General features: G+C 41.9%; 2 protein-coding genes across 2 annotated transcripts in view; both read right to left on the bottom strand.

The window, feature by feature from the left end:
• Positions 1 to 3624: 3624 nt before the first annotated feature.
• Positions 3625 to 6340, bottom strand: LOC137089894 (GTPase IMAP family member 7-like). The gene is made up of 2 exons (XM_067453458.1): positions 6328 to 6340; positions 3625 to 5080 (listed from the first exon to the last, which is right to left on the bottom strand). The coding sequence occupies exons 1-2, from the start codon at positions 6338 to 6340 to the stop codon at positions 3786 to 3788; spliced, it is 1308 nt and encodes a 435-aa protein (XP_067309559.1). The 3' UTR covers positions 3625 to 3785.
• Positions 6341 to 7481: 1141 nt separating this feature from the next.
• Positions 7482 to 14413, bottom strand: part of LOC137089348 (inositol-3-phosphate synthase 1-A-like) — an 18690-nt gene continuing 11758 nt past the window's right edge. The window contains exons 8-11 of the mRNA XM_067452919.1: positions 12594 to 12758; positions 12343 to 12456; positions 10472 to 10689; positions 7482 to 9073 (exon numbers count right to left, since the gene is read on the bottom strand). Of these exons, the coding sequence (XP_067309020.1) occupies positions 8878 to 9073; positions 10472 to 10689; positions 12343 to 12456; positions 12594 to 12758 (693 nt within the window). The 3' untranslated portion in view covers positions 7482 to 8877. The remainder of the gene's footprint in view (positions 9074 to 10471; positions 10690 to 12342; positions 12457 to 12593; positions 12759 to 14413) is intronic.

The following is a 14413-nucleotide window of genomic DNA, read 5'->3' as shown; positions in this document are numbered from 1 at the left end:
CTTCGCTTTCATAGAAATTAATTTGAGAAGTTAAAACACAACACTTACACTGCTTAGCATACGTTTAAATGAGTGAGTGTGATCTCATCCCCATGTGCCGTCCAGGGTTTCTACTGATAAAGCCATGCTAATCGCTGAAGTAACCCTTTAAACTATTAAACCCTCGGCGCATACAAATAAACACACGCGGTTTATAACTTTGTTTATATTCACATGATTTTTTTTAATTCAGGTCAAATTATATTTTTTCATTAAACAGAACCATTGCTAGCAATTGAGCTCAAGTTGAGAAATAAAACATGATTTTAAAAAGCTTTCCAGTCCGTTGTCTACAGTTACACTTCAGATAGAAGATTAAAACAGTTCATCATCATGTATAAATCTATATATGCATGAATGTATATGTACCGTATGTGTATGTATGGGATGCATTAATTGATAGTTGGATAGTTGTATGGATGGATGAATGGATGATGGATTTTATTTGCACGTGTTTTCTTCAGCTCAGTTGTTTGTAATGTATTGATTAATCTCATCTCTGGTTTCATGGTTCAGTTCTTTGGAGTCCCTGAGGAGGAAATGAAAAACCAATTCAGACCCAAAGCTGCTGCTGGAGTCTGTAATAAAGATGATTTCTGAATCTGCTGGAGTCTGAATCTGCTGGAGTCTGTAATAAAGATGATTTCTGAATCTGCTGGAGTCTGAATCTGCTGGAGTCTGAATCTGCTGGAGTCTGAATCTGCTGGAGTCTGAATCTGCTGGAGTCTGAATCTGGTGGAGTCTGAATCTGCTGGAGTCTGAATCTGGTGGAGTCTGAATCTGCTGGAGTCTGAATCTGGTGGAGTCTGAATCTGCTGGAGTCTGAATCTGCTGGAGTCTGAATCTGGTGGAGTCTGAATCTGGTGGAGTCTGAATCTGCTGGAGTCTGAATCTGGTGGAGTCTGAATCTGCTGGAGTCTGAATCTGCTGGAGTCTGAATCTGGTGGAGTCTGAATCTGCTGGAGTCTGAATCTGCTGGAGTCTGAATCTGCTGGAGTCTGAATCTGCTGGAGTCTGAATCTGGTGGAGTCTGTAATAAAGATGATTTCTGAATCTGCTGGAGTCTGAATCTGCTGGAGTCTGAATCTGGTGGAGTCTGAATCTGCTGGAGTCTGAATCTGCTGGAGTCTGAATCTGGTGGAGTCTGAATCTGCTGGGGTCTGAATCTGCTGGAGTCTGAATCTGGTGGAGTCTGAATCTGCTGGGGTCTGAATCTGCTGGAGTCTGAATCTGCTGGGGTCTGAATCTGCTGGAGTCTGAATCTGCTGGAGTCTGTAATAAAGATGATTTCTGAATCTGCTGGAGTCTGAATCTGCTGGAGTCTGAATCTGGTGGAGTCTGTAATAAAGATGATTTCTGAATCTGCTGGAGTCTGAATCTGCTGGAGTCTGAATCTGGTGGAGTCTGTAATAAAGATGATTTCTGAATCTGCTGGAGTCTGAATCTGCTGGAGTCTGAATCTGCTGGGGTCTGAATCTGCTGGAGTCTGAATCTGCTGGAGTCTGTAATAAAGATGATTTCTGAATCTGCTGGAGTCTGAATCTGCTGGAGTCTGAATCTGCTGGAGTCTGAATCTGGTGGAGTCTGAATCTGCTGGAGTCTGAATCTGGTTGAGTCTGAATCTGGTGGAGTCTGAATCTGCTGGAGTCTGAATCTGCTGGAGTCTGAATCTGGTGGAGTCTGAATCTGCTGGGGTCTGAATCTGGTGGAGTCTGAATCTGCTGGGGTCTGAATCTGCTGGAGTCTGAATCTGCTGGAGTCTGTAATAAAGATGATTTCTGAATCTGCTGGAGTCTGAATCTGCTGGAGTCTGAATCTGCTGGGGTCTGAATCTGGTGGAGTCTGAATCTGCTGGGGTCTGAATCTGCTGGAGTCTGAATCTGCTGGAGTCTGTAATAAAGATGATTTCTGAATCTGCTGGAGTCTGAATCTGCTGGAGTCTGAATCTGGTGGAGTCTGAATCTGCTGGAGTCTGAATCTGGTGGAGTCTGAATCTGGTGGAGTCTGAATCTGCCGGAGTCTGAATCTGCTGGAGTCTGAATCTGCTGGAGTCTGAATCTGCTGGAGTCTGAATCTGCTGGAGTCTGTAATAAAGATGATTTCTGAATCTGCTGGAGTCTGAATCTGGTGGAGTCTGTAATAAAGATGATTTCTGAATCTGCTGGAGTCTGAATCTGCTGGAGTCTGAATCTGCTGGGGTCTGAATCTGCTGGAGTCTGAATCTGCTGGAGTCTGTAATAAAGATGATTTCTGAATCTGCTGGAGTCTGAATCTGCTGGAGTCTGAATCTGGTGGAGTCTGAATCTGCTGGGGTCTGAATCTGGTGGAGTCTGAATCTGCTGGGGTCTGAATCTGCTGGAGTCTGAATCTGCTGGAGTCTGTAATAAAGATGATTTCTGAATCTGCTGGAGTCTGAATCTGCTGGAGTCTGAATCTGGTGGAGTCTGAATCTGCTGGAGTCTGAATCTGGTGGAGTCTGAATCTGCTGGAGTCTGAATCTGTTGGAGTCTGAATCTGCTGGAGTCTGAATCTGGTGGAGTCTGAATGTGCTGGAGTCTGAATCTGCTGGAGTCTGAATCTACTGGAGTCTGAATCTGGTGGAGTCTGAATGTGCTGGAGTCTGAATCTGCTGGAGTCTGAATCTGGTGGAGTCTGAATCTGCTGGAGTCTGAATCTGGTGGAGTCTGAATCTGGTGGAGTCTGAATGTGCTGGAGTCTGAATCTACTGGAGTCTGAATCTGCTGGAGTCTGAATCTGCTGAGTCTGAATCTGCTGAGTCTGAATCTGCTGGAGTCTGAATCTGGTGGAGTCTGAATCTACTGGAGTCTGAATCTACTGGAGTCTGAATCTGCTGGAGTCTGAATCTGCTGGAGTCTGAATCTGCTGGAGTCTGAATCTGCTGGAGTCTGAATCTGCTTGAGTCTGAATCTGCTGGAGTCTGAATCTGGTGGAGTCTGAATCTGCTGGAGTCTGAATCTGCTGGAGTCTGAATCTGCTTGAGTCTGAATCTGCTGGAGTCTGAATCTGGTGGAGTCTGAATCTGCTGGAGTCTGAATCTCCTGGAGTCTGAATCTGCTGGAGTCTGAATCTGCTGGAGTCTGAATCTGCTTGAGTCTGAATCTGGTGGAGTCTGAATCTGGTGGAGTCTGAATCTGCTGGAGTCTGAATCTCCTGGAGTCTGAATCTGCTGGAGTCTGTAATAAAGATGATTTCTGAATCTGCTGGTCGATCTTTAATGAATCTCTGAATGCTCCAGTGTGTCAGCGCTGCCATTTGTGAGCTTACCAAAATCAGTGTTGGGTGTTACTAGTTACTAAGTGATTAGTTTCTGTAATTTAATTACTTTTCCCTTGAAAAAGTAAAGTACGGGATTACTCTTATTTGTTCAGTAATTTAATTAGTTACTGAACTAAATACTAAATATAATTATACATAATACAATAGAGGACTTAACATCAACATTTAAAGTCTAACTTCAAAATGCATGTTTTTATGTCTCCTTCTCACATTTGTAATACTTATTACAAATAAGTAATAAGTATTTTTTGTAGTTTTATAATATGTATTTGAATGAATTAAGAGCCGTTTCATGTCTAACCTTGAATTGCTTAACTCGAGGGCTGATTTAGAAAGTAATTAAAAAGTAATAAGTAATTAGTAATTAAATACTTTTTGCAGAGTAATTTGTGCAGTAATCTAATGACACTATTGAAGATGTAATTAGTAACTAGTAATTAATTACTTTTTTAGAGTAACTTACCCAACACTGACCATAATGTGCACTTCTGAACTTCTGGCTTTGGCTGTGGAGGGCATAATTTAGACGGAGAGAGTGTGGCGGGGCTAAGATTAAACCATAAGTGTGTGAGCACAACTCCAACCACCAACCCCAGTAAAAACGGCAGCAGTATCCAAAGCCATCTCTTAATGTCTCCTGCGGAGAGCTTATCGTTCGGCACTTCTTCACCCAGTCTCCTCTGCTCCTCTTCTTTCTTCCAGATGTGCAGGTCCTTCATTTCTTTCTTCTTTCTTTCATTTTTCCCCTTCTCCTCCTCTATCTCTCTTTCCTCGAGTCTTCTCAAGTTCTCCCTCTCTTTCTCCAGAGATGCTCTGAACCGCCTCAGTCTTTCTGGGATCGGTCGCTCATTCTGCTCTTCCTTCTCGATATCCATCTGTATCGCATCGATCTTACACTGAATGCGTCTCTTTCTTCTCTCTGTGTCTTGCTTCTCTTCATTCATGGACGCATTGATCGCAGCCCTTCGAACATTGGCCATTTTCCGGACATCATTTATGATTTTCCTCTTTCTTTCAGCCTTATCAGCTTGTTCTTTCTCTTCTAATAGTCTCTCTGCATCCTCTGAAATTTCACAGGTGAAGTGTTGGTTCTCGTTTTGAGCGAGCAGCTCGTCCACTTTCTGCAGGAGTCGACTCACCTGATCTCGTTTTGTTGGGTTTGTGTTGTCAAAAGCCACGAAACGCCTCCCAAATCTCTCCACGAGCTCCTGGACTTGCTGATTTTGTCTTGAAATGAACACTTCGATGTCTTCTCCTCGGAGTGTGTCCGCGTGGGAGAATATGAGGATGGTGTGATGAGTGATGTCCTCTTGAAACATCTCCAGAATAACCTCTATGGTTTGCTTCTGCTCCTCTGTGAATCGCTCTATGGATACGACGAGCAGGAACGCATGAGGACCCGGAGAACACAAAGCCATGCCGCTCTTTAGTTTCTCTAATGTTTGATCTGTGTTAGAAAAATCAGGTGTGTCAATGAGAACCAGCTCTCGTTTCTCCACCGTTGCACACTCTCTCTTACACTCTTTTGTGACCGAACTCATGCTCAATCCATCATCAAACCGCTGGTTTTCCAGGATAGTTTTTCCCAGAATTGTGTTTCCTGTGGCGCTTTTTCCTGCCCTGCTTTTCCCCAGCAGAAGCAGACGCAGTTCTTTCACAGCCGGAGAGCGATTATTACAGTCATATCTCTCATCCGAGCCTCTGTTTGACCTTCGCCTCCGGTGAACATTAACACTCTTTGCTTCTGAGGAAAAAGTAAACCTTATTATTATTATTTTCACTGTGTGTGTACATAGCACTGCAAAAAATGCCTTTCTTACTTAGTATTTTTGTCTTGTTTCTAGTCAAAACATCTAAAACTTCTTACATTAAGAAACAACTAGACAAGTAAAAAATATTGTCTTGTTTTGGTGGAAAATAAAATCTAAATGAAGAGAGTTTTTGCTTAAAATAAGATAAATAATCGGCCAATGGGGTGAGAGAAATAATCTTGTTTTCTGTTTGAATTAAGATTATTTTTCTCACCCCATTGGCAGATTATTTATCTTATTTTAAGCAAAAACTCTCTTCATTTAGATTTTATTTTCAACAAAACAAGAAAAAATATCTTATGTCGTTTTACTGATCTAGTAAATGCATCTTGATTTAAGATTTGTTAGATATTTAGACTGGAAACAAGACAACATGACTGAGTTAGAAGAGCATTTTTTGCAGTGTCCTTGTTCTTCATCTAGGCTTATTACAAAAAAATCCTGAAGGTTTACTAAATACAACAATAATATTAAAGCTGCAAGCATCGACAAAAGGGCCCTCGCACCTAGGAGCACGATGTATTTAAGCGGGTAAATATAGGAGAAATAAAAGCAAAGTCATTTTAATGTGCCACACTTCCTTCTGCCAGCAGGTGGCGCTATGACTGACACTGAATATTGGCATATAGATTTCAACAGTTTCCTATTTCAACAATTTCCGATTTCATGGCGAAACATTGAATTTTGTCAGGCCGCCATGGATACGCCCTTCAGGGAAAACTCAAGATCTTCACAATTTAACATCAAGACCTTAAGATCAGACTGACCAAAAATCATGATGATCTGGTTAAATCTCAAGGAGCAGTTTGTTAAAGCAACGTCTGGAAATGGCAAAATGTTTGCAGAGAAAATTCAAAATATCTGACTTCCTGCTTGGTTTCAATTTTTGCACCAACCGACTTTTTTGTAGGTGTTGGGCTGTTAATTAAACTTTACTTGAATGAAATTTTACAGGTAGCTTATTGAGCCATTTTGCCACGCCTAATTCTGAAACCCAAAACAGACGCACATGTTCAGCACTTCTGACGCGTTCATGAGGTTTCGAGCATCTTTAGGCCCTCAAAATGCGATTCAAAAATAGGCTGAGCGATTCCAACAGTCCTTCACAATAATAATGCCTAATAATAATAATAACGCTTAAATAGGGAAGTCGTCTAATGAATAAATGATCGTTATTTACCTTCGTTGGACATGTTTTCTGGTTCGGTGTGTGTGTGTGTGTGTGTGTGTTGTCTTGTTGTTGGACAGGTTTATGATGGGCAGGACTTGCAGAAACCGAAACTGACCGCGAATCACATGTTAGTCTCACATTACCTTCACCAAAGGATGTTTACTGACCGTATGAAGTGAAAAACCGACTGAAAACAATTGCCTGTGTTTAAAATGCATTTCGCGCAGTATTGTTACATATACCCCTTTCAGACAATAAAACAAAATGCATTTTAATTTAAGTAATATGACAATGTGAACGAAACGAGCTCAAAAGTCGATAAGTTCCTGTTGATTATCGGTCGGTCTGAGCCGGTGCCATCGCGCTGCTATGGGCTGCCTGAGCTGTGCTTGCCAGGGTTCGACGAAGGGGAAAATAATCCATATATTATATATTTTAAACTATATATCATAATTCAATGTGTATTTTAATGTGTATTTATGTACACCGATCAGGCAGCATTATGACCACTGACCGGTGAAGTTAATAACTGATGATCTCTTCATGACGGCTCTGGGTGGGATATATTAGGCAGCAAGTGAACATTTAGTCCTCAGAGTTGATGTGTGTGAAGCAGGAGAAATGGGCAAGCGTAAGGATTTGAGCGAGTTTGGCCAGATTGTGACGGCTAGACGACTGGGTCAGAGCATCTCCAAAACTGCAGCTCTTGTGGGCTGTTCCCGGTCTGCAGTGGTCAGTATCTATCAAAAGTGCTCCAAGGAAGGACCAGTGGAGAACCGGCCACAGGGTCATGGGCGGCCAAGGCTCATTGATGCACGTGGGGAGCGAAGGCTGCCGGCGGAGGCAGTGTGATGCTTTGGCCAATGTTCTGCTGGGAAACCTTGGCTCCTCCATCCATGTGGATGTTACTTTGACACGCTCCACCTACCTAAGACAAACAAGCCCGATCCACCTCGCAACTTACAGGACTTAAAGGATCTGCTGCTAACATCTTGGTGTCAGATACCACAGCACACCTTCGGGGGTCTAGAGGAGTCCATCAGAGACGGGTCAGCACAATATTAGGAGAGCAGAAGTGTCGTGTGTGACACAGTGATCCTGATCCAGAAATGCCGGCACAGATTATTCTCATACGACGGTGAATTAAATATCGTACCACATGCTCAATGTGTAGACCCATTCAGTGCACCAGTGTTTATTGGTTACAGCGTTACAGAAGGTTACAGGGAATGCAAACTGAGATTCAGAACTTTATGTGTACGGCTGAGAACAGACTAATGTCACACACAGCAGAACACGGTGAAAAACACGTTTGTACAGAACAACAGAACAAAAGCAATGAGATTTAGTCATTTACGGACCACGAACAAAACCGCTCTCGTCGCCGTGTCGGAGGACGTGTTCGTCAGTACCCTCACTGGCTCTTTTTGGCACTTTATTCGATATAAAGATCTAAGTGTTGAAATTGTTGTTAAACCTAATAAAGCAGAACATTAGTAGCCAATTATTGAATCATCTCGTCAGCCTAAAATTTAAAAGGCATCTTTTATAGACACCCAATTTCTGAAAAACTAATATTATAAATCTATAACTATATACATATTTTTCTACTCACTATGGTAGCCTAATGCACTCTTAAATGTGTTATTTATTTGAAACTAACGTGTGTAGTTGTGTTTTAATCTATTTAATAAATTAATTACTATATTTTTATTTGAACAATCCTCACTTTCCAGCAGAGGTGGACACTCACTAAAGTAACTTTACTTCAGTATCTGTACTTTACTTTACGTGAAGTTCAATGATTTCACAGCATTTATTAAACACTGATTTATAGTTTAGAGCAAAATGGAAGAAGACGGATGTCCAAATGCTCATTTAGTGGAGGATTCACATAAACAAAGTTGATTCTGTCTTCAGTGAAGGTGAACAGTGTGAGAATATCAGATGTGTATCAGTGTATTGGATCCGTGCATTCGGCCTTAAAGTGACAGCAGCTTTGTAACTTTTCTACAAGTATTTAAATGAGTTTAAGTTAGTCGTCTGCTAGTGTGTCAGATGGAGCGTCACTGACTGGCTTAAACCATGATGGCATAATGTGCATTTAGACAACTATAATACAATAATGCGGCGACATAAAGAAGGACATTTACTTTTGATACTTAAGTACTTTAGAAAACAAATACTTCTGCACTTTTACTCCAGTAAAAATCTTTACAACTTTCACTCGTAACGGAGTCATATTTGACCAGCAATGCTTTAACTCAAGTAGTTTGTCCACCTCTGCTTTTCAGGAATTATGTTTTTTTCTTCATTTTGTTCAAAAACTAGTGTTTTTTTCTCAGTGCATTAATGTACAAAACCTGGAAAACACTCCATGGTTGGGAAAGCATGGATTCAGAAGTACTCACTAAACACGAACAGAAGCCATTCATATTTTCATAATCAAATGCATACCCATAAATGAGTTAAGGATGTGCATTCGTAAAGGACTGTAATGCATAATATTGTAATTGAAACAGTGGTAAACTTGACGTCTGGGCTTGTTTTGGAGGGTCTTTATGAGACGGAGTGCTGCATCTTCTCATGACTCTTGATCTCGATGTATTTGGCCGATTGATACGCGCTGGTGTGGTCGATCTTCCCGTTGATGAGGACGGGATGATGGACGAGGGTTTCTGCCGAATGCATGAAGCTCTTCTCCATCTTGTGCTCCAGCTGCATGTGATTCTGAGGCGGGAGGCCGAGACACGCCCTGCCCAACGACACACACACACACACACACACACACACACACACACACACACACACACACACACACACACACACACACACACAGAGTTCATGCAAATGCTGACAGAGACGATGCATGACTGGGGATTTCAAGGTGGATTCCAAGAAGAAAATGTAGTAAAACTTTAAAACTGGTCAGATAATACATTTGTATCATTTAGTGTATATACTTTAATTTATATGTTGCACTTGACTTGTGTAACCATTGTAACAGTGATAAAGTAGATGGGCTACAAATTAAGCTACTCAGTATAGTAAAGTAAAAATAATCTTGTCCCCATACAATAATCCCCAAACAGCTGTAAATATCAAACTTAAATATATTACATTTAGGCCCTGTCCACACGAAGCCAGCGCTTTCCCAATCCGATCTTTTTTCCCCTCGTTTCAAGAAATATCTGCGTCTACACGAGATTACGGACTAAAAACAATGTAGTTTACACGCCAGGCCAGTGTGTGGCGCTGTAATTCTCCCACAGAAATACACTAAAAACGGAGAAGAAGAGTTGTGGCTAGCAGGGGTATAGCAGTGGTCGGAGGTGAGGCACAATCTCACAATAAAATAACAATAGAGATTTGAAAATGACTAACAGTAGAGAAACAAGATTGCCCTTTTCAGATTTATCCACTCTGGAACCCAGTTTCGAAAAATATCGGATTCATGCTTCTAAAACGCCGGATCCGTGTGGACGAAACGCTGATACGGTACAAAATTTATACGCATACAGCTAAACGTGTCTCTGTGTGGACGGGGCCTAAAAGTATTTTTTGAATCACTTTTTGTAAACGGTAAAAAATGTAATTTTATTTCAAATGAATGCACTGCAAAAAATGCTCTTCTTCCTCAGTATTTTTGTCTTGTTTCGAGTCCAAACATCTAAAGATTCTGAAAACAAGAAGTATTTACTAGACAAGCAAAAGTTATTGTCTTGTTTTGGGGAAAATAACTCAAAATGAAGAGAGTTTTTGCTTAAAATAAGATAAATAATCTGCCAATGGGGTGAGAAAAATAATCTTAATTCAAACAGAAAACAAGATTATTTTTCTCACCCTATTGGCAGATTATTTATCTTATTTTAAGCAAAAACTCTCTTCATTTTGAATTATTTTTCCCCAAAACAAGACAATGATTTGTACTTGTCTAGTAAATGTTTCTTAATGTAAGAATTTTTTTATATTTTGACTAGAAACAAGACAAAAATACTGAGTAAAAAAAGCATTTTTTGCAGTGTAGACTCCGGGTGCAGTGCAGTATTTCAGAATGAAACACGTGATCACAACATAAGACTGAAAAAAAAATTATCCATGGCCGTTCAGGGCTTCCGTATTTGAGGGCAATTGGCACAGAGGTTCATCTCACCTCAGGATGTTCTCGATGCAGGCGCGCTGGCGGAAGAACGCGTTGACCACCGGCGCCCCCTGTGGCACGAGCGGGGCTTTGCAGAGGAAGCTGAGCAGCGACAGCACGCTGTGGAAACTCTGGAACACCGGATCCTCCCGAGTGCGGAACGTGATTCTCTGACACAGTTCTGTCAGGATCACCAGATCCAGGATAATGGGACTGGCCAGCAGAGAGTCCTGAACATCACAACAAACGCATACGGGATCAGTGTTGCCACAGTTACTTTGAAAAAGTAATCTGATTACTCCTTTAAAAAGTAACTTAGTTACTTTTAAAATCAAGTAATCTGTAAAGTAACTAAGTAAGATTACAAGTTACTGTATTAGTTACATTCAGCAGTTTCCGACAACACTCCTGCCGCCTCAACACAGAAATGACGACCGTTTGCCAACACTCACTTTATTGGAAGTTCATATTTAATAGTAACGTCAACAATGTATCTCCTGACATTTTAAGTTGAAATAAAAAAAATATTTCCCAAAAAAAATCTCTCTCCGAGACCCAAGAAGAAAGCACTTTTAAAAAAAAAATTTTTACTAAGGAAAATGACTAAAATAGTAACTCAGAGTGACTTGGATCAATTACTTTAAAGACTGTTTTAGAAATAGTAACGCGTTAGATTACAAGTTAAAAGGAAAAAGTCTTCAGATTAGAGTAATGCGTTAGTGAGATCACTGCTCGTGATGAACATGACCACATTGATATCACAATTGCTTCTGATTAAAGTGCTTTACATAAAGGCCACAGTATTTAAAATCAACAGTCTAATATTTGTAATATTTGTATGTTTCGTGATTTCAATGAATTAGAAACTCCCCTAAAACGGATCGGGCAGACCAAACCGTTAATCGTAGAGACTTGAAACTTTGAGGGATGGCAGTACTCACTCCGCCTACAGCCGCACCAAAGCTCGCCCAAATCGGCCTGGCGGGGGCGCTACAGCGCTCAAAAGTATGTAATGGCCCATGAGTCCTTTCTGGCGAAATTCAGGCACTTTTGATTTTTTTTTAAAGACCTCCTTTTTGCAAACTAGTCATACATTTTTGACCTGATTGGAGTGCAGCAAGTCTCTGGAGTCAATAATTATCAAAAAAAAAAAATCTATTTCGTTGCTCGTGTAATGCTTGTCAGTGGGGTGTATTTCAATGAGAGTAAAAAACACACAGACATACGAGTCCACGAGTATATTAAACCCTGAGGCTCGCGGAGACACACTGATGTCTGCCAGAAACACAACAGTATTTGTGTTATTATACCTCATATCAGGCGAATCTCATCTAGTGTTCCCTGAGCTATTACTTCAGCTGAGTAAGGTCAAAAGACCGGCGTGATCATAGATATATTTACACAGATGCCTTATTCGACCGATCCGCACATGCACTAATGAGGCATCTATGTAAATATATCTATGATCGTGCCGGTATTTTGACCTCACTCAGTGGAAGTAATGGCGCTGGGAATACTAGATGAGATTCATCTGATATGAGGTATAACAACACAAATACTGTTGTGTTTCTGGCAGAAAGTGATCGTTTCGTGTCTTAAGACATCAGTGTGTCTCCGGATGTCTGTGTTTTTTTACTCTCATAGAAATACACCCCATTGACATGCATTACACGAGCACAGCTGAGTTAAACATCTTCATTTGTGTTCTCCTGAAGAAACAAACATCTCAGACGCCCTGGGGTCCGCAGATAGACATCAGGCTCATTTATGGGTCAACTAACCCTTTAAAGGTCTTAAACGCTTGGACCTGATAAGTGCTCGCAGCTATATTTAGACATGCTTTTTGATTAATTTGGCCTGCATGATGGCGTGCGCAGACTGACCTCGCAGGTGTTGTGCATGGCGATGGTGTTGGTTCCGCCCATCATGATCTCGGACGTATATTCATCCATCGCTCGCTTGCTGTCGCCCACATAGGGCACATATTTAATAACCACCTGTTCACACAAACACAAAATCACATCTGATCATTACATTAACGATCGTTCCTTGTAGAATACCCTGTTCAGAATGCTGCGTTAGATCATATTGACACTAGCGTATCTCTGGTCAGAGGATCCACATGCTCACTCACACAGTGGTCAGGCTTCTCTCCGGGCCCGTACAGGACGGGGTTGGACCGCACTATATCATCCACCACGTTACTCTTGGAGATCTCTTTGGAGCGAAACTGCTGCGGCGCCGACAGATTGAGGCCGTCGTTGTTGCCCAGATGATTATAACTCACTATAGAGGTCGGCTGAATATGAGGAAAAATCATCAGCATTCAAGCAGAACAACAGGCTTTAGCAGAGCCAGACCGCATCAACACTGCAAAACACGCCCGTCTTATTTACTGTGTGTCTCGTTTCCAGTCCAAATATCGAAATATTCTTAAATCAAGACATTTACTAGATCAGTCAAACCACACGAGATATTTCTGCTTGTTTTGTTTAAAATCAAATCAAAATGAAGAGTTTTTGCTTAAACCAGGCAAACTCTCTTCCATGAGCGGTTCATCTCCTGCGTGAAGTTGGTCCCCACCCAAAGCAAAACTTCGGTGAAATATTCTCAATCGTTTGTGCCGGTAAAGTTATTCTTTGTGCTGCTTCCATTTTTAAAATATTACACATTGAGTTATAAACGATGAGGTCACTCAGCCCCTCACAAGCTCCAAATTCACCCAAACAGCCTCAATCATTTGTGCCGGTTTGTGCCGGTTTGAGCCGGTTTGTGCCGGTTTGAGCCGGTTTGTGCCGGTTTGAGCCGGTTTGTGCCGGTTTGTGCCGGTTTGAGCCGGTTTGTGCCGGTTTGAGCCGGTTTGAGCCGGTTTGTGCCGGTTTGAGCCGGTTTGAGCCGGTTTGTGCCGGTTTGTGCCGGTTTGAGCCGGTTTGTGCCGGTTTGTGCTGGTTTGTGCCGGTTTGAGCCAGCCAAATTTTTGTTTTGAATTTTCATCAAGTGACGTCATCGTTTATAATTCAATGTATAATATTTTAAAAATGGAAGCAGCACAAAGGAAACTTTTATCGGCACAAACGATTGAGACTATTTGGGGTGAATCTGGAGCTTGTGGGGGGGCTGAGTGACCTCAGAATGACCTATAAATGTTCTTTAAAGGGGCGGTGAAATGCTGTTTCCTGCACACTGAGCTTTCCACTGTTAAAGACTTGGATTCCCATCCTAAACATAGACAAAGTTTCAAAAACTAATGTTGGACGTTTGATGGAGTATTTCTGTGTCAAAAATACTCCTTCCGGTTTCTCACAAGTGTCGGAGAGTTTTTTTCGAGTATGGGTCGGCTTGACGTTAATAGAGCGCAAGGTCCTTGTATGGGCCGTACGGGCTCTTCTCCCGGTAGGGTGCGCGCGCGCGTGACTAGAGCGAGAGAGGAAACGCACGCCCATACACACTCTCAGCTGCAGATCCAGTCGTCCGTGAACACTTCTGTCGCGCCGCGCTCCACTTTATTCCTCTGGGTGACGTCGAGCGACTTCAACGCTTCAGCACAGCATTCTGGGAAAGCATCCCCGATTTGAACTCAGAAATGATGGGAAGATTCACAACATCGTTTCAGTCGCGTCTCAAAGTGGATCTCCACGGTCACTGCTGTCAGGACTTCACCAAATCATACCAAAGAAGTGTGTTTCTGCCGGAGCGGTCCCAATGATAAAGGTTCGGTCCTGCTTTGGAAGCAGCCGGTGAGTTAAACTGCTTCAGATGTCTGTGCTGTCGGCTATCGTCGCGTGAGTAAACATCAGTAAACGACACGATCGCGTGCTTCGTCATTCAAATGCGCTAACGGACTCCATTGCTGTTCTCTGTATAACGTTACACTAGTCTGACGTGCAAACCCGTTCTGCTTGCTACTGCTAAGGTTTAGTCGCATACAATAGTCCATAAACCGAATCATGTCCT

The sequence above is a fragment of the Pseudorasbora parva genome, chromosome 9 (genome assembly GCF_024679245.1).
Source record: "Pseudorasbora parva isolate DD20220531a chromosome 9, ASM2467924v1, whole genome shotgun sequence".
Taxonomy (NCBI): Eukaryota; Metazoa; Chordata; class Actinopteri; order Cypriniformes; family Gobionidae; genus Pseudorasbora; species Pseudorasbora parva.
The sequence above is the reverse complement of the archived record's forward strand: the minus strand, read 5'-3'. Positions and strand labels throughout refer to the sequence as shown.